The sequence below is a fragment of the Scardinius erythrophthalmus genome, assembly GCF_964197995.2.
Source record: "Scardinius erythrophthalmus genome assembly, chromosome: 18".
NCBI classification, from domain to species: domain Eukaryota; kingdom Metazoa; phylum Chordata; class Actinopteri; order Cypriniformes; family Leuciscidae; genus Scardinius; species Scardinius erythrophthalmus.
Genome location: NC_138238.1, coordinates 2483037 through 2501448, shown reverse-complemented (window position 1 = coordinate 2501448; position 18412 = coordinate 2483037). Strand labels below are relative to the sequence as shown.

General features: G+C 37.6%; 3 protein-coding genes across 3 annotated transcripts in view; 1 reads left to right on the top strand and 2 right to left on the bottom strand.

Annotated features, from left to right (window-relative positions):
* Positions 1-851: 851 nt before the first annotated feature.
* Positions 852-8055, bottom strand: LOC308707243 (dual specificity protein phosphatase 13A-like). The gene is made up of 3 exons (XM_081393539.1): positions 7395-8055; positions 5263-5480; positions 852-1846 (listed from the first exon to the last, which is right to left on the bottom strand). The coding sequence occupies exons 1-3, from the start codon at positions 7520-7522 to the stop codon at positions 1635-1637; spliced, it is 558 nt and encodes a 185-aa protein (XP_081249665.1). The 5' UTR covers positions 7523-8055; the 3' UTR covers positions 852-1634.
* A 13-nt stretch (positions 8056-8068) lies between these two features.
* LOC308707244 (dual specificity protein phosphatase 13A-like) lies at positions 8069-14440 on the bottom strand. The gene is made up of 3 exons (XM_081393540.1): positions 14144-14440; positions 11881-12098; positions 8069-9725 (listed from the first exon to the last, which is right to left on the bottom strand). Exons 1-3 carry the CDS (start codon positions 14257-14259, stop codon positions 9532-9534), a joined length of 528 nt encoding a protein of 175 aa, XP_081249666.1. The 5' UTR covers positions 14260-14440; the 3' UTR covers positions 8069-9531.
* Positions 14441-14861: 421 nt separating this feature from the next.
* LOC308706822 (sterile alpha motif domain containing 8) overlaps positions 14862-18412 on the top strand; it is a 33347-nt gene continuing 29796 nt past the window's right edge. The window contains exon 1 of the mRNA XM_081392687.1: positions 14862-15010. The gene's annotated coding sequence lies outside the window, so the exon portion shown is untranslated. The remainder of the gene's footprint in view (positions 15011-18412) is intronic.

Below are 18412 nucleotides of genomic sequence, written 5' to 3'. Positions count from 1 at the left end.
GGCAAAAAGAATGTTTGGAAATGTAAACTGATATTTCGTACTGACGCACTACAGCAAAAGATATATATAACTGACTTAAAACCATTTTTTTTTTGGGGGGGGGGGTATTAACATGCCTAAGGATTTTGCACAGTACTGTATTTATATATATATATATATATATATATATAAAATGTAAATGATCAAGAGTTCTGAAAGTCAACATGAAATCAACATTGGCTTTATTTACTTTAATACATGTTCCTGGTGTATTGTGGACAATTAATGAGTGCATGTTATTTTGACATTTGCAACATATATATTAATGTACAATGCACACTATTGTTGAAAAGATTGAGGTCAGTGAGATTGGTTTGATTTTGAAAAAATAATACATTTATTCACTTGCAATTGTTCAGAAGTGACAGTAAAGACATTTATAATGTTACAAAAGATTCTATTTCAAATATATGCTGTTCTTTTGAACGTTCTATTCATCAAAGAATCCTGAAATAAAAATGTTTCACAGTTTCCACACAGAAAGCAGCACCGCCGTTTTCAACACTGATAATAATCATAAATGTTTCCTGAGCATCAAATCATCATATTAGAGTGATTTCTGAAGGATCATGTGACACTGAAGACTGGAGTAATGATGCTGAACATTCAGCTTTGATCACAGGAATACATTACATTTTTAAAAAATATTAAAAAAGTAAACAGTTATTTTAAATTGAAATAATATTTACTGTTTTACTGTTTTTATTTTTGACCAAATAAATACAGCCTTGTTGAGCAGAAGAGACTTTAAAACATTAAAACTGCTGACTTTGTAATTGCTGACCCCTAAACTTTTGCATGATCCTGTGGTGTTTTGGTCCTGTTCTGTGTGTGTGTGTGTGTGTGTGTGTGTGTGTGTGTGTGTGTGTGTGTGTGTGTGTGTGTGTGTGTGTGTGTGTGTGTGTGTGTGTGTGTGTGTGTGTGTGTGTGTGTGTGTGATGGTCCAGAGTTCGCTGTACATAGAGGTAATGTGTTGACTTTGTGTGAGTTTTAAAGTGTGTGTATATTTACTAAACGGCCCTTCAAATGAATCCCGCAAACATTTCACTTTCCACCGACTATCTCTCTGTATTGCACTTATACTCTCTAAAAGTGCATGTTTGCAGATGAAGTGCATGTTCAAGCCTTTATAAGATAAATATAGAGGTTACACTTTACTTTAAGGTGTCATTGTTACAGTGTAATTATATATTTAAGTACTGAGTAATATTAAGCAACTACATGTACTTACTCTAGGGTTAGGCAAGGATTAGGGTTTGGTTGAGGGTTAGTTGCATGTAATTATGCATAATTTACTGTTATCACTATGGTAAGTACATGTAACATATGTAACAAGGACACTGTAAAATAGATTGTTACCCAATATATAATTTTTGACTGCTGCAATAGTCCATTTTAACTAGATTCTTGCATTATGTAGTTAATCCACAGTTAAATCTCATTGGTCCAAATTCCAGCTCGTCGTTATTGCATATTAATTAGGTCGATAGCATTGTTCAGTGCAGAGAGACAAACCACTTGTCACGTCTCTGGCCGGGTTAGGACGTGGTGGTGTTATGGCCGTCCGTCATGTGACCGGTCCTGTCGTGGTTTGCTCACAGCAGGACACATCTCCGGTGTTTCCTCTTCCTCTGCAGGTCCAGATCCAGGAGCAGAGCTAGGAAGTTTCTGTTGGGATAAATGGCTCGTTTCTGGACGATGCGCCGTAAGGCCGTGTGCAGAGGCATGTCGTGATAAAGCATCAGGTACGCCAGCACTAGCGACGAGGAGCGGCTCATTCCCATGATGCAGTGCACCAGAACTTTTCCTGCAAGGAAGAGATAAGATCTGATCACATACAGACTTTATGAATTTAAAGGTTAGTTCACCCAAAAATGAAAATTCTGTCAGTAATTACTCTCCTTTAAGACTTTCGTTCGTCTTCAGAACACAAATTAAGATATATCTGATTAAATCTGAGAGCTGTCTCACTCCTCCATAGGCTTCTCTGTTATTGAAACTTGCCGGCCCAGAAAGTTAGTAAAGACAATGTTTAAAATAGTCCGAGTGACTACAGTGGCTCAACCTTAAGTTTATCAAGTGACGAGAATACTTTTTGTGCGCAAAAACAAACAAAAATAACGACTTTATTCAACTCTTCATTTTCTTCTGTGTTTCTCTGAGTGAGTTCACGTAGTGTAACAGCGCAGCGCTTCTGGGTTGTACGTCAGAACGGAGGCTCACTATTGGCCGACGCTGGTCATGTGTGTGACGTGTGTAATGCTGGCCAATAGTGAGCCTCCGTTCTCACACCGTGTCCTAACTACACGCGACGCAACGTGACAAAAGCTTCTTCTCCATGTTAATCAGAGTGTTTGTCCTAACCGGCCGCGACGGCGACACACGATGATTCTATTTTAGAGACGGTTTCTATTTTTCTGCGACGTCGCGCTGGAGCAACAAACACAAAGTGTGGCGATGATAATCTCAGGCGCTGTTTATGTGCTTTATTTAATGTTAAAAGCGTGTAATGTGACTCTGAATATCATTTAGTGCTCCAGCTTTGAAGCTGTAAAAGCAACAATGGATAATTCACCTCAGATCTTGAAATTAAACAAATGGAAACAAGAACGTTCAAACTGTGAACAAACAAGTGTATTATCTGACAAAGATTGTTTTAGTAACTCAGCCTATGTACTTTTTAAATGGTGTAATATTTGTGAATTTGATTATGTAGCTACTTATCCATTTTCTTGCGAGTACCGTCAAGATGGCCGTCGCCGCAAGACTCCGCCCACACGCTGTTCTGATTGGCTGTGATTTTTGACTGACGTTGTGGCGTCTTCTCACAGTCGCGTCGCATCTAGTGTGGACAGTGTGCCTGTCGCTGGAATCTTATCGCGTCGCGTGTAGTTAGGACACGGTGTGAGACATACAACCCAGAAGCGCTGCGCTGTTACACTACGTGAACTCACTCAGAGAAACACAGAAGAAAATGAAGAGTTGAATAAAGTCGTTATTTTTGTTTTTTTGCGCACAAGAAGTATTCTCGTCGCTTGATAAACTTAAGGTTGAGCCACTGTAGTCACTTGGACTATTGTAAACATTGTCTTTACTAACTTTTATGGACCGACAAGTTTCAATAACAGAGAAGCCTATGGAGGAGTGAGACAGCTCCCAGATTTAATCAGAAATATCTTCATTTGTGTTCTGAAGATGAACGAAAGTCTTATGGGGTTGGAACAACATGAGGGAGAGTAATTACTGACAGAATTTAAATTTTTGGGTGAACTAACCCTTTAATAGAAGACATGACAGCAGCCTCTCATTCTTGCCTGTTCTTTGCTGGTAAAAATAACACCCACAATTCATTGCAATGATTCATTTGACAGTCCTGAGCTCACTGCTATTAATATTCTCCAACACCACGACCTTCAGTCAGGTTAAACCCTCGAGCCTTAGATAAGAGGTTTAATGCTTTTGAAAGAATCATCAAGGCTGCATTTATTTGATCAAAAATACAGTAAAAACAGTAAAATTGTGAAATATAATTACAAGTTGAAACGTCTGTTTTCTATGTGAATATATAGTAAAGTGTAATGTATTCCTGTGATCAAAGCTGAATTTCAGCATCATTACTCCAGTCTTCAGTGTCACATGACCCTTCAGAAATCAGTATAATATCTGATTTGATGCTCATTTCTTATCAATGTTTAAAACAGCTTCATAGTTTTCTGTGAAAACCGTGATACATTTTATTTTTCAAGATTCTTTGATGAATAGAAAGTTCAAAAGAACAGCATTTATTTGCAACAGAATATTTTGTAGTATCAGTCACTTTTCAGTCACTGAAACAGAGTCACGGCCTCTAGTTCATAAACGCCGGAGGAGAACTGGCCCCCGACTGAGCCTGGGTTCTCCCAAGGTTTTTTTTTCTCCATTAGGTCACTTGATGGAGTTTTAGGACACCATTAGGTCACTTGATGGAGTTTTAGGACACCATTAGGTCACTTGATGGAGTTTTAGGACACCATTAGGTCACCTGATGGAGTTTTTTCGGTTCCTTGCCACTGTTGCCTTTGGCTTGCTCAGTTGGGGATATTTTGGGAATATTTAATTTAATTTTATCAATCAATAAATTTCACTAGAAACAAACCTTGTTGTATTTTAATTTAATACTGTGAAGCTGCTTTGATACAATCTGTATTGTGAAAAGCGCTATACAAATATACTTGACTTGACTTTTGATCAATTGAATGCATCTTTGCTGAATAAAAGTATTAATATCTTTTTGTATTTTGAATGTTAGCGTATGTGCATATTTGAGTAGAAAAAACAGTTTTTATGCATACTTTGCAATACATACTTCAGTAATGTATTGCAAATGGAACAGGACTTACAACAATGCCGAAATGAAGGACAGGACTTGCAATTTGGTGATGTGTTTCGTATCAGTATTTTTGACCTGAACGTGACGGTGATGTTCGACCTCCCGAGCATGTGCTCATATCCATTCATTTTTGTAAAAAATCATTATTTGATAATTTTGCCGTATTTAGCAAAGTTTTAGACAGACTACATCAAAGCAGCCGAAATGCCTTTCTAAATTGCTATTTGACTATTGGTTAACAGTTAACACGTATAACCTACATGACGTCACCTGAAAACAAAAGGTTTAACATATAGGCGGAGCAAGATTATAAAGACGGAATAACATGCACTGATTAATAACACACAGTAAGTCCAGGAACATGTTTAGAAAGTAATTATGTTTGATGTTGATTTTAAACACACTGTCGAGCTGTTTTACTCCTAAGAGTGAATTCGGTAACACTTTATTTTACAGTTTCCTCGTTACATATGTTACATATACTTATCAAAGTAATAACAGTAAATTATGCATAATTACATGCAACTACTGTAACCCTCAACCAAACCCTATAATCATACCAAAACCCTATATTTAGTACATGTAGTTGCTTAATATTACTCAGTACATAAATATACAACTACACTGTAACAATGACACCTTAAAAAAGTTGTTATTGTTACAGTGTAATTATACATGTAAGTAGTAATATTAAGCAACTAAATGTACTTACTATAGAGTTAAGGTTTGGTTGAGGGTTAGTTGCATGTAATTATGCATAATTTACTGTTATTACTATGGTAAGTACATGTAACAGATGTAACAAGGACACTGCAAAATAAAGTGTTACCGTGAATTCTTCAGTGATTTCTTACCATCAGGAGAGTTGAGAGCTTTGTGAATGAAATCTGCTGCCGGTTTGAAGTAAACGTCCAAATCAAAGTGCGTGGAGTCGTCAGCGGGGATGCCACAGTAAACAAAACTGGTGCCGTAATACTTCTGGTCCCCGATGCTTCCTCTCTTGGAGTGAGCGGCGTTCAGGATATGAGTGATGCCGAGGTTCTGCAGGGCGCTTCGGTTCTGCGCTATTCCTCTGGTGGGACAAAATAATACATACATCATCGGAAGGGACAGAAGCTTAAAACTGCAGTCTGTATGGTCACATATCAACATCAAGATCAACCTGGTTTACTTTCTTTTATTTTTTGGTTCCACAAAGAACCAGTTCTTAAAAGAACCATTATTTTTTACGCACTGTAGTGTGAAGAACATTTGCAGAACCTTTTTCCACTAAAAACCTTTTGAAGAATTTAAAGGTTCCATTGATATTAAATGTTCTTCATGTAGCCATTGATATTAAAGCTGCAGTTCGTAGTTTCTCCTCTTTGTCTCCATCTCTGTTCGGAATCTGCAATTGCAGTTATTCGCGGAATGATCAGCTTTACGTGGGTTGTGTCTCGGTACGGCACAGCGCGGATGAATCCGATGTTTAGAGGAGAACGTGCGGCTGTCAGTCGCCGCCGGTGTGGATCCTGGCATTCACAATCACACATTATACTTTTGGAAGTTTGACCAACATAGGAATTTTCACCGGAAAATGTGAAAATGTGAACAACTTTTGTGCTGACCAACTAAAGAGATAAAAGCATTGCAGTAAATCACGCTGATTAAATCTAACGATCGCTTATCATACCACGACAAACCGTGCAAATTATACTGTGTTCTCAGATTGTTAATGTTAACATCATCAGCATTGCGTGACATTTAATGGCCTTCCATTAATATTTTCCTTGTTTTCACTCTTTTGTTCTGTAGCCGCTCCGAAGTCCGAAGTCTTTCGCATTTTACAGCGGGTGAATCTCCAGCTGGTGATTGTCATTTGAACCTTTCTGGATCCGCCATCAAATTGCTCAGTGTAATTATATCCAGTGCTGTGAGAAAAGGCTATAAATCTCCAGCATCCTCACACTCATCGCCGACTAGCCGAGACTCTTCTTCATGTGGACTTCTTAACGATGCAAAGACATGCTCGAATTTCCCACAGAAATCCACCAGTTCCACTGGAATTAAAAACATTATTACAAGCTTACCGGTTTGAGTCGAGCTACGGCAAGCAGAGAGTTTTCAACACCGGCTGGTGATGCACTTGCTCAGAAATGTATTTTGGATAATGTTTAACCCAAAAAAGTTACGGACTGCAGCTTTAATAAAGAATCTTTATTTTTCAAGAATGTAAGGAAGAGTTCAACCATATTTCACATCTATTCTAGTATAAAACAGCCATTTTTCACCATCCAATGAACTGCCGATGGACAAATTTAAGCCCCGCCTTATTTTACCTTTGTTGAATATCATGTTTCACTCAGAAATGCATCGGTTTATGGAAGTAAAATGTTTTGGGAATGTAGTTAGAAGTTGACCTAAACAGTTCAGTTTAAGATTGATATTGTATATATCATGGAAGTATGAAGAATGATATACAGTATAGTGGCCAAAAGTGATGGAAAATTGACATCTTCACTCTTTATTCAAATATAATTAAAAATGCGTTAAAGATTTTGTAAGCATATTGTAAGAGTCGATTTGTTTTATTTGTGATCAAATGCAAATTGTGCAACAATTTTTAGCCAGGCTGTCATACATTTACATACATTATGAACACATAACAAAAAAAAAAGGACAAAATATTAACAACTGATAATGTTGTAGTCAATGTGTGCTTTCAGCTTCTTCTTTTTTTTCTATGCATTAAAAAAAAAAAAAAATTTGGCCTTTTTTGCCAAATAATTTTGTCAGATAAATAGCCTACCTTAACCAAGTTTAGTGTTTTGTTCTTCCCTCATATTTAAAGCAAAAAGTCCCTCATATTTTGATAGTTTAATCGAACTTTGTGGGGTCTTTAGACCACTACTGTATAAAAATATAAATCTCAATGTCACATTTAAAACAGAATTAACATGATTTCTAGAGGCTCGAGAGATTGAGGTGTCAAGCTGCTTGTACTCACACATTCCCGATGTACAGGTTTGGCCAGACCTCGTCGATTTGGTGCAAGTTTAACTTACAGGAGTTCAAAACTTTCTCCAGGTCCTTGACTGACAGATACTCTTTCCTGCTATATTTACAGGCCATCATTTCTTCCCTGAATCACCCGCCAGATAGATGAAGAGAGTGTGTTTATCAAGACCCGGCGCTGCGGACTCGAGGCTCTCTGACTGATCCGCCACAACAGCTGGTGCCCAATTTAGTGCCTAAGTGTGCAGATAGTCTTACTCACAGAGACATGGTGTACACACACATGTACACACACTCCGCTAATTGACTAACAAGGCAAAGGTGTTCAGGATTACCTGATTATCTGATGCTTATTTGTTATGTTTTCTTAGCCACCACATCTGCCAAGCTCCAGAAATGCTTTCAAAACTGCATTTAAAGAACCATAAAGTGTCTTTGTTCAATGATAATCTTTTACTGAAGGTCAGAAATCTTTTTTCACATTTGCATTCAGATTTAAAAACCGGTGCATTTTGGAAATCATATACTGTAATATCTTTTTGGAGATTAACAGACACTGTGAACTATGCAAATGAGCGGCATGCATATTTATAGATCTACTTCTGTTGTTTCCCACAGATAAAATACCAACACACGGGTTTGGATCGACATGAGGGTGAGTGAATGATGACAGAATTTTTATTGCATTATTATCAATTATGCAATTCTGATTTGCCAGGTAAAAAAAAAAAAATGGAATTAAATAAATAAAACTGACAGCTGTGGGCAAATTAACAAATACACCCCAACCCTAACCATAAGCCTAACCCTAAACCCAAAATGCAAAACTAAACAAAAAAATAATTATTAATTAAATAATTTAAAACTTTTATTGTTTTTCATAGTAAATTATGCTTACTAAAATATTGTACACTAGTACATGTATTTTTAAATAAATAAATCCACTTAATCATCTAAATTACAACTAAATTGAATATCTAATTTCACTGTAAATTCTAAAGTAATTCATTAGATTTTACTTCTAAAAACTCACTTTTCTTTTGCACGTTTTTACGTGCAGATTTTTTAGGTTAAAATCTACTTAATGAAGTTAAGTAAAATTAACAAAAGAAGTTTGAGTAATTTCTACTTAGCAATACTCTGTTTCAAGCACATTTGACAACATAACTCTGAATAAAGCCATGTTTTTACAGTGTATGCTTTACTTACATTAGACATCCAAGTAAATAACATATCTAGACAACATATCTACACAATAGAAATAAATGTGGTACCCACCCGAACACAGAGATGTGAATACTTGCTACACAATAATGCTAACATCCGTCAGATCATTTCTGAGTGTGAATGTCATTTTAAGTAGAAAATAAACTCCAGATGTCACAAAACAGCAAGTTACTAAACCTAACAACCAAAGCAATGATAAAACAGTGTACATACACACAGCTGGAAAACAGTGGAGGAAAAAAAACAATCTTATTAATTATTCATGCCCCAATGCATGATGGGAACACCATTATCAGAAAGTTGAGTAGTTTAATGTTGATATTACGCATTCATTTCTACAATCTTACTAATGTAGAATATACTTTTTTTTTTTATTCTTGCCTGGTTTAAACACTTTTTTCTGCAGTATTTCCTTCACAGAGTCATTTTTATCAGTGCTGAGAGTTGCTAATATTTCCCTCGCGTACATTTAAAGTCGTATTAATATTTAAAATCTCAAGTTGCGTCAATAGCAGAGGAGAAAGACCGCGAAATTTAAAAATACTACTGTTATTGTGTCACGAAATGGAGTTTTAAGAGTTTCTCAGTCGAGAATGTAGTTCTTTGAAGCTCAAATATGTTGTTTATTTATAATAAAAAAAACACACTAACAATGAGAAATGTTTAATTTCACAATCTATAGCTTCGGTTAAAAACTAGTATATGAAACATACAAGTTTAAATACATTAATGACTCGTTATAACGTAGTACAAACGTCTTCTATAATAAAGTGATTTTGCATGATTTGTAACCAGGCACTAAAGCGATTACCCATAAAACGAGCTTTGAACCAATCGGATTGCTTGGGTCCTAAGCTCGGACTCATCTCTTCGGTAGGACTCATTTGTTCACCACACCGGCGTCACTTCACACAGCGCAGACTCGCATCAAGGGCCCGCAGCTGCTTGAGAAAGCCTCGGTTCGGGAAGATCCAGCGGCGCTGTTTGACTGTTTTAATGGCGTCCAGTAGGGAAAGCCTCTGGTGTATCATGAGATAAGCTAGAACCAGAGAGGCCGAGCGACTCACTCCCACCGCACAGTGAACCAAAACACGCTCTGCAGAAGAAGAAGACCAGAGAACTGTGTACTTTATAAAAATCAGCACAGCAAAAAGATATGGGGCCCTATCTTGCACCCAGCGCAATTGACTTCGTACAGCGACGCATGTTTCATTCCTATTTCTCACCCGTGCACAGCGGACTTTTCCCTCCACAGACGCACGTCGGTAAACTAGGAAATGAACTTGCGCTCCCAGGGGCGGTTCAGCGAAAAGAGGAGGCGTGTTTCGGCGCAAACGTTCCCTGGTGCTATTTTGCAGTTTCAGAAAACAATTCCGCCACTGACCAGGAGAAACCTCGTCTAAAGTCAGCTGCGCGTTGCACATGTTATTCATAAGCTATTTTGAGGGCGCATGCTTGGCCATAATCAATGTAGCGTGTGCACAACGTGCATACACTTTGATTCTCTCATCTACACACATAAGCAGCAGTTTTCATTTTTGCAAACCATAGGCTACATTATAACAAGGAAAAATATTACCACATGAGGGAAATCATTGTTGTGTCTATGAAGATCTGAAAAAAATAGGCATAAATCTAGCTTACACATTTACCCAAATTATCATACGCCTGTTTAAGCGAAGCTAATCTGGGTGTGTTTCTCCAACCCCAATGTCACTTCTCTGTGTTTTACAGCCCTGACGAGAGTGTTGCTCTCCTCGGCTGTGAACCGCTCCTGGCAAATCCGCCGCTATAATAGCAATCCGCCATGGAACAAGCACGCCTGCTCTTAAAGGGAATGTGAGATGTCGCTCTAATTGGTTAATTTCACGTTACGCCCAAACCACACCTATGAGTAATGAAGCTCTTCAGACCAACACATTTTAGATTTGCGTCGGGCACAAGAGTCCTTTATCCCGCCGGTATAATAGCAACAGCGCCCGAGACCCGCCCACAAAGTTACTTGCGTTTCAGATTGTTAAAATAGGGCCCATGATTGCATTGATCCAGGGTTCCCACGGGTCCTTAAAATCCTTGAAAGTTTGTGAATCTGAACATAACAGATACAGGTCATTGAAAAAGCTTGAATTTATTTTGTTTATTTAGTTTTCTGGAAAAAAAATTACATAATATTCCCTCTGGTCCCCTAATGTGTTATTTCGCCAACACTTTGTGGCCTATGCACACTAGCTTGCTTGATTTACCTTAGCTATGGGCATTTACGCGTTACGTTAAGTGTTTCCTGCGTGAGGTCGTTTGTGTTGTACGTTGCCATAACGTTCACTCACGCATAAAACAACTACTATGGTACCTCAACCTTTGTTGGTCGACACTACAAATGTGTTCCCACTTTAAAGCAACACTAAAGCACTTTTCCTCTTCGGTCCCCCTACAGGTTGGAAGCGGAATTGTCCATTAGCGATAGAGGGTCGCAAAGCAAATGCAGAAGTGCCGTTCACCCTGTTACGAGTTGATGAACCACTGATACGATTTTGGAAACATTATTTTAAAGGGGTGGTTGATTATGATTTGACTTCTCTAACTTTAGTTAGTGTGTAATGTTGCTGTTTGAGCATAAACAACATCTGCAAAGTTACAACGCTCAAAGTTCAAAGCAAAGGGAGAGATTTGCTTTTAAATAAATCGCTGTTTAAGGACTACAACAAACGGCTGGTAGAGACTACACAACATTCCTCCCGGGTTAGTGACATCACCAACCCTAAAATTTACATAAACCCCGCCTCCTGAACATGATTTATAGATTATCATGACAGAATATGCTAATCAATGACTAGAAGATATCTACACACAAGCTACATAAATTCATCAACTAACCATTCAGAAATGTCCTGTTGCTTCTACATGTTGTCAGTTCTTCTTGAGTCTCTTCAACATTGTCTGAATCCGGTTTGAACATAAAAGGCTAAAAGTTTTAGAAATTTTCAGTGTATGTGTGTGTGTGTGAGGTAAAAGGACACGAGCTGGGAGCAGCAGCTCATTTGCATTTAAAGGGACAGGCACAAAACGGTGCGTTTTTGCTCATCCTGACAATTTTAACATGCAATATAAAAATATATGTGGGGTATTTTGAGCTAAAACTTCACAAACATTTTTCATCTTGTGAAAAGGGCATTATACCACCCCTTTAAGGTAAAAAAAAGTTATTTAGTGTGCCTTTAAGTAAACACAAGCTGAGGCTCAGCAGGTTTTACCTCCTGGAGAACCGAGAACCTCCTTGATATAATCAGCGCAGGGGTGAAAATACACCGACAGGTTGAACGATGGCGAATCGTCTGCTGCGACTCCGTAATACTCGACCTTTGACCCGTAGAACTGGTGGCTGCCCTGGCAGTGCATCTTCCCATGGGCGGCGTTCAGGACTCGAGTGATGCCCAACTTCCACAGACTGAACCGGTCGTTGGCCACAGACCTGGAAATCATAAACACACACAAGCTGTTCACATGTCAGACGGATCGCAGATCTCTGCGCAAATAAATTCAAGATGCCCATAAAATCTAACTCATCTAGAGAACAAGTAGTTGAACTGACTATTGCAGAAAAGGAGAAATAATTGTTTGAGATTCACCTTCTACATTTTACGGCAAAATCAGCAGTATTTTTGGGCACTATATTACGGCATAAACTATTATGGCACTATTGTTATTGCACTATTATGGCAAAAATGTTGTCAGGCAGGCACACTGTAAATTCTATCTAAATTAAAGGTAATTCATACTTAATACTTCTGAAAATGAGCCCTCCTCTTCTAACTATGCACTGTAAAAAACTTACAGCCCTCCTAGTCAATCATTGTATCCCTTAAAACTTAAATAAAACTTATTATGCCACCAAAATGACATTTAAATGTTTTTTTTTCTTTAAAGAAAATGTCTTATGTAACTTGACAACCTGGGCGGTTCTATGAATATGCAAATGAGCCCCGCCTCCACTCACTCACTCAGCTCAGAGATCCACTGGTTGACGATCACACGTTGATCTGATTGGTTACAAAGTAGTTTGTGACGTCAGAAACACGATTTTAAAACGTGTTTTTGAGACTGTCTTTGGTTCACTGCAGTTTTAAGGAGGAAATACTCAGCAATGCTGTCGACTTATGAATTTACATAAGTCGACTTTGTCCTAAAGCACATATAAACAACGGTTTGTCTTAAAGCACATATAAACAACGGTTTGTCTTAAAGCACATATAAAGAACAGTAAAAGCTGGATTTTCACCACAGGGGGACTTTAAGGCAATCTATCCCATTCAACTGAAGTTAACTCAACAAATGTGCTCAGTCAACTTAAATACTTGTGTTCATCTAATGAGTAACAGGTATGGTCTTTTGAGCTTAAAAATTCTTGTCAAGCCAACTAAAGATTGTTTACTAATGCAGAGAGCATCCTCTTCTTTCATTCTGTTGATATGAACATTATTTTCTTAAAACAAGAGGCAAACATTTGATCCATGACAGGCAAATGAATTGCATACTAAAGTTGCAGTGAGATGCACGTATACCTCAAGTCAACACAACAAACATCTCAAACATAGTGATGATCAACAAATGTTAATTCAGAACAAATATGAACTCTGAACCATACGGCAGCTAAATAACAGTAACATAAATTATAGCAATTATAAAAAAAAATTAATGATAGTTGCCATAATGCAACTGGCACAACATTGTTCATTGTAAAATATATATATAATATGTTTTTTTTTTGTTTTTGTTTTTTTTACATTTGTAAGAAGAAAATTGTGCTAGTTGGATTTTTTACAGTTTGGTTATTATGCACAAAAATGCTGTCCATTTTTTTCTTCACTATATTTTTGGCATTATATGTGTATTTGACTGTGCAAAACTTGTCTATTATGACCAAAAATTCTAACTGAGGTACAAATATATATATATATATATATATATATATATATATATATATATATATATATATATATATATATATATATATATATATATATATATATATATAATTGTTTTTTTCTTTCATTTTAATTTTAGTTAAAGTTTTAGTAATTTTCTTGTGTGTTTTTGTCATTTTTATTAGTGTTTTTTAATGTTTACGTAGTAATACATTTTATTTCTGTTTTAGTTATTTTAGCACATAATGGCCTGGTTTCACAGACAAGGCTTAGATTAAGCCAGGATTAGGCCTTAGTTCAATAAAGACAATCAAGAAGCTTTTATAAACGTGCCTTAGAAAGAAAAAACATTACTGGTGTGGATCTTGAGACAAAACAATGACACTGACATATTTTTTAGATATGCTTTCAGTAAAAACTGCTCAAACATGCATTTTAGTCTGAGACTAGTTTAAGCCTCGTCTGTGAAACCAGGGGCAGTTTAGACTAAATGAAAACGAGTAATGTTGGTTTGGCTTTCTTTATTTCATTTAAAGTAATGAAAGTGTTGTTAGTTTTATTTTCAGATAACTATAACAACCCTGCGACTCACATATCACCCAGGAAAAGGTTGGGCCAGACTTCATCCGCATGATTTCCACTCCTCTTGCCTCCAAACAGGACTTTCTCCAGTTCCCTAATGGAGGGCGTTTCACAGACATCATCCATTAGACAGACTCAGTCATTGTGGATCTGTGTGTGTGTGTGTGTGTGTGTGTGTGTGTGTGTGTGTGTGTGTGTGTGTGTGTGTGTGTGTGTGTGTGTGTGTGTGTGTGTGTGTGTGTGTGTGTGTGTGTGTGTGTGTGTGTGTGTGTGTGTGTGTGTGATATGAGCACGACTACACTTTCTGTGTCTCTCTGGGAAGATGTGCATGTCATATCTGCTGCTGTCCAGTATGATCTGATAGTTAATCTGAAGTGACAGGAGCAGGTGCAGCTGCTAATCTAAAATTAAAACAGACTCTCTACCTAGCAACCATTTTAGCAATGCTTCAGTGTCCACCCAGAACACCCTAGCAACTGAATAACACCTTGGCATCATAACAGTGAGTTTAAGCATGTACCAAACATATCAGGAAAACTACGGGGTGCTTAAAATAAATAAATACAGGTAATTAAATCAAATTAATTAAAGTCAAAGGGGTTCATCAGATGACTAAAAGGGTTATGAGGAGCACATTAGAAAACTGCAGGATGGTGTAATTCCACATGTTGGCCAGAAGATGTCGCTGTGTGTGCCAGCGGAAGTGACCTCATCTGCAGTATTTACACACACACCCTCACGACACACACACGTCCACTGATGTCAGATAGACTGCACCTCCAGCTGGGTCACGGCGCTATGATTTACCACAGATGTCCCGATAGAGCGACGTTTAGGAGATTAATCGCAATTCGCAGTGAATAATCTGATGGTTAACGTAAGTGAAGCGCGCAGGCTAAGCGCTAGCATGCTAACACACACACATGCATCTGAAATATCCTCCTAATACTGTCATGATGTATTGTAATGGCGTATGAACCCATTTTCAGGTTTATACTTGATTTTATTCTCTGTTTATTAATGCTGGGACAGGTCTATGGGTGGGGAAAAGAAATGCTAGTCAAGACATTTGCATATTTTAAGTGTCGCACTGCATATTTGTGTCGTTTGCTGATGTTTAAGATTGATGGTATGTTCCTCGTGTACCGCAGACAGGTTCTAGGTGGACAGCTCACTAGGTTTTGTGTCACAGTCAGTGTTATTATCCTGACAGGTCCAAAGGGTGGGATTTTCACCTGTTTGGCAGGTACCGGGTCCTTTTCCTTATCAACAAGCTTCTCTGTGTCAGGTATTGATTAAAGTCCTCAGTGTGACGAGCTGAGAGACATAATTATACCTGAGTTACTTTACTAACAGACTCATATTACTTCACTCTTGTTTTCTGATAACACGGTATTATTTCTCTCTGCTGCTGAGGGGCGTGGTTAGTGAATGGGGCGTGGTTAGCATAGGGGCGTGGCGGCATGTGGGTGTGGCTACCTGTTGGATTGCCTTTGTTGGGCGTGGCCACTGTGATGCTTTTGAAGAAACAGATGTGGAAAAATACATATTTTAAAAAATGGACTAATTTTCCTTGGATGGTTATGCAAGGATGTTTTATGTTTTATAATTAAACTGGTTTTTCTATGTCGATCATTCGTGTTTTTAGGAGGCATTTACATTAGAGTGGAGAACTTTGAAGGCTACTTTTATCCCTAAAACTCATTTTTGATCACCAAAATTACATGCATTCAAGCTATTTAAGGCATGAAGATATAACTCGACACCCATGCCTCATTTAGTATACGCGATTCTATGAATATGCAAATGAGCCCCGCCTCCACGCACTCACTCAGCTCAGAGATCTGATTGGTTGCAAGATATTTTAAGCACTATTGCAAAAAAAAAATTATGTTAAAAAAAAATACCAAAAAGCAGCCCAAATGGCTCGTGCACTATATACAAGTCTTCTGAAACCACGCGAACACAAATTATACGAATTACTTTTATGGCGCATTTCCAAGTTTCTCTCCAGTTGTGAGTATAAGAAATAGTATATAATTTTTCCTGGTGGCATTGAAGAAAGAATTGTTCATTATCAGCAACTTCAGCTTCATGCAGAACAAAATGAATTTGATTGATAAAATAACACCAGCAATAATGCAGCTTTCTGCTTTATCTGGTCATCTTCTGATATTTTGTTTAGTATTTACTTTCTTATTTAGAATATACAAAGTAAAGCGTGATGCCGACATGCACGTGATCATCTGTTCACTCGTCACTGAATTGCTTGTTCACTTCTGTCTTTCAGCTTCTTTTGCGTGAGAAAAGGACTCGTAAAGTCACAGTATCGCGGTCATACGGCTGAAGTGCGGTGCTGTTAGACCAGCGGTCTGCTGTGTTTTACTGATGTGTCAGGAGATCTGTTGCTGTTTTAGCAGGAAAAGAGGATGTTTCTTCACTTCTTAGCCTGACGCCAGCACACACGTCTCTGTGAGTGAGACGCTTGAGCAAGAAGAGCGTGTTTCTCTTCCTGCGGAGTGTTAAATGCAGTGGTTATGCTGGGTGTAAAGTGTAAGTCAGTGTGTTTCTGAGCATTAAGGATCTGTTGCTTCAGAAGAGAGTTCACACAGTCGTCCAGAGGGAAAAGACGGACACGTGAAGTGTTTTCTGAGAGCTAATGAACCGGGATTCGGGAACAGAACGAGATGTTTTTAAACCTTACTTCTAGGCCAGTGGTTCTTGACCTTCTTCACTCCTGTTGTCCTTCTCAATATCTGAAGTTCGAAGTTTCTGTACGTTATGTTTCATGATTGCAGAAGTTTTCAGAGCTGGATATTTTTTTTTTTTTGCAAAACACTTTTAGACTTTACAAACTGTTTCTAGTCATTGTTTTTTTACTCATGATTTTCTACCTGATAAAAATGTTAGATCTTGGCTTAACTACAACAAATTCCTTTATTTTTATTATTATTATTATTTATTTCATTCATTTTATCAATTTCAGGTGTAGAAATCTCGCTTTTAAAATTAAACAAACTCATGTATCCAGATTTTCTAAACCATCCTAAACTTTACAGAAAAAAATAAATTGAGTGAAAAAATGAATGCATGAATTTTAATGCTTGTTTTGTCATATTTTAAATTATTTTACGTTTTATAATTACCCCATGGATGAGAATCACTGCTTTTAAAGTGCTGAAATTAAGTTTTAGTTTTAAGCAAATGCATTTTTTTCTTTTTTTTTTTAAATACTGAGTAATTGACCTATAAGTCTTTATGTAACTAATCGTTTATGTTTCTCATAACTGATCTCAGGCTGCATTATATAACGCTGTCCTAATTAGGAATATGATCAGAGATTGCGTATGTGTTCACAACAAACCAAATGAAAGAAACACTAGAATAAATGTTTGTTTTTGTTTTTTAGCCGAAAAAGTTTCAGAGATCGAGCCAGTAAATGATCTGAACTTCCCATCGCTAATTAACAACAGGAGCATGAAGAAATCTTGCAAAATGAATCAGTATTCATTGCTAGCTGGGTCAATAACTCATAGTTCAAGAAGTGTGTTGCAATCTATTATCAGAACAACTTTATGCACCATCATCATTCATATTTGGCAATTTTCATTGATTTCGACACACAGTTCCTTGGACTCCAGCAACTGGGATTTGTAGCTGCATTTTGTGATTTGATTTGATTCTTACCTTGTGCTTTAAGAGGCAGTTTTTCACGTCCAGTCGTTTCTGGACAAGCATAGACTGCTTACTCAGCCTGAGGCTTGATGAACACGCTGGTTACAGGCCAGACACTCAAAGCTCAAGCCAAGAGGCACAGCTGGGATCCAGTTCTCTGTGCTGTGAGTGTGTTTTACCAGAGTATCGGCATATGTGCTGGTTTATGTCTTTAGCACGTCTACATATGTGCTAGTTTACGTCTTTAGCACGTCTACATATGTGCTAGTTCACGTCTTTAGCATGTCTACATATGTGCTGGTTTACGTCTTTAGCATGTCTACATATGTGCTGGTTTACGTCTTTAGCACGTCTACATATGTGATAGTTTACGTCTTTAGCACGTCTACATATGTGCTGGTTTACGTCTTTAGCATGTCTACATATGTGCTGGTTTACGTCTTTAGCACGTCTACATATGTGATAGTTTACGTCTTTAGCACGTCTACATATGTGCTGGTTTACGTCTTTAGCACGTCTACATATGTGCTGGTTTACGTCTTTAGCACGTCTACATATGTGCTGGTTTACGTCTTTAGCACGTCTACATATGTGCTGGTTTACG

Coding starts and splice junctions, on each gene's coding strand:
- LOC308707244 (XM_081393540.1), bottom strand. CDS start 14,259: ATGGATGATGTCTGTGAAACGCCCTCCATTAGGGAACTGGAGAAAGTC. Junction 12,099..14,143: donor AACCTTTTCCTGGGTGATAT/GTGAGTCGCAGG, acceptor TATGATTTCCAG/GTCTGTGGCCAACGACCGGT. Junction 9,726..11,880: donor GGTTCTCGGTTCTCCAGGAG/GTAAAACCTGCT, acceptor CTTCTTCTGCAG/AGCGTGTTTTGGTTCACTGT.
- LOC308707243 (XM_081393539.1), bottom strand. CDS start 7,522: ATGATGGCCTGTAAATATAGCAGGAAAGAGTATCTGTCAGTCAAGGAC. Junction 5,481..7,394: donor AACCTGTACATCGGGAATGT/GTGAGTACAAGC, acceptor TTGTCCCACCAG/AGGAATAGCGCAGAACCGAA. Junction 1,847..5,262: donor AGCTCTCAACTCTCCTGATG/GTAAGAAATCAC, acceptor TCTTCCTTGCAG/GAAAAGTTCTGGTGCACTGC.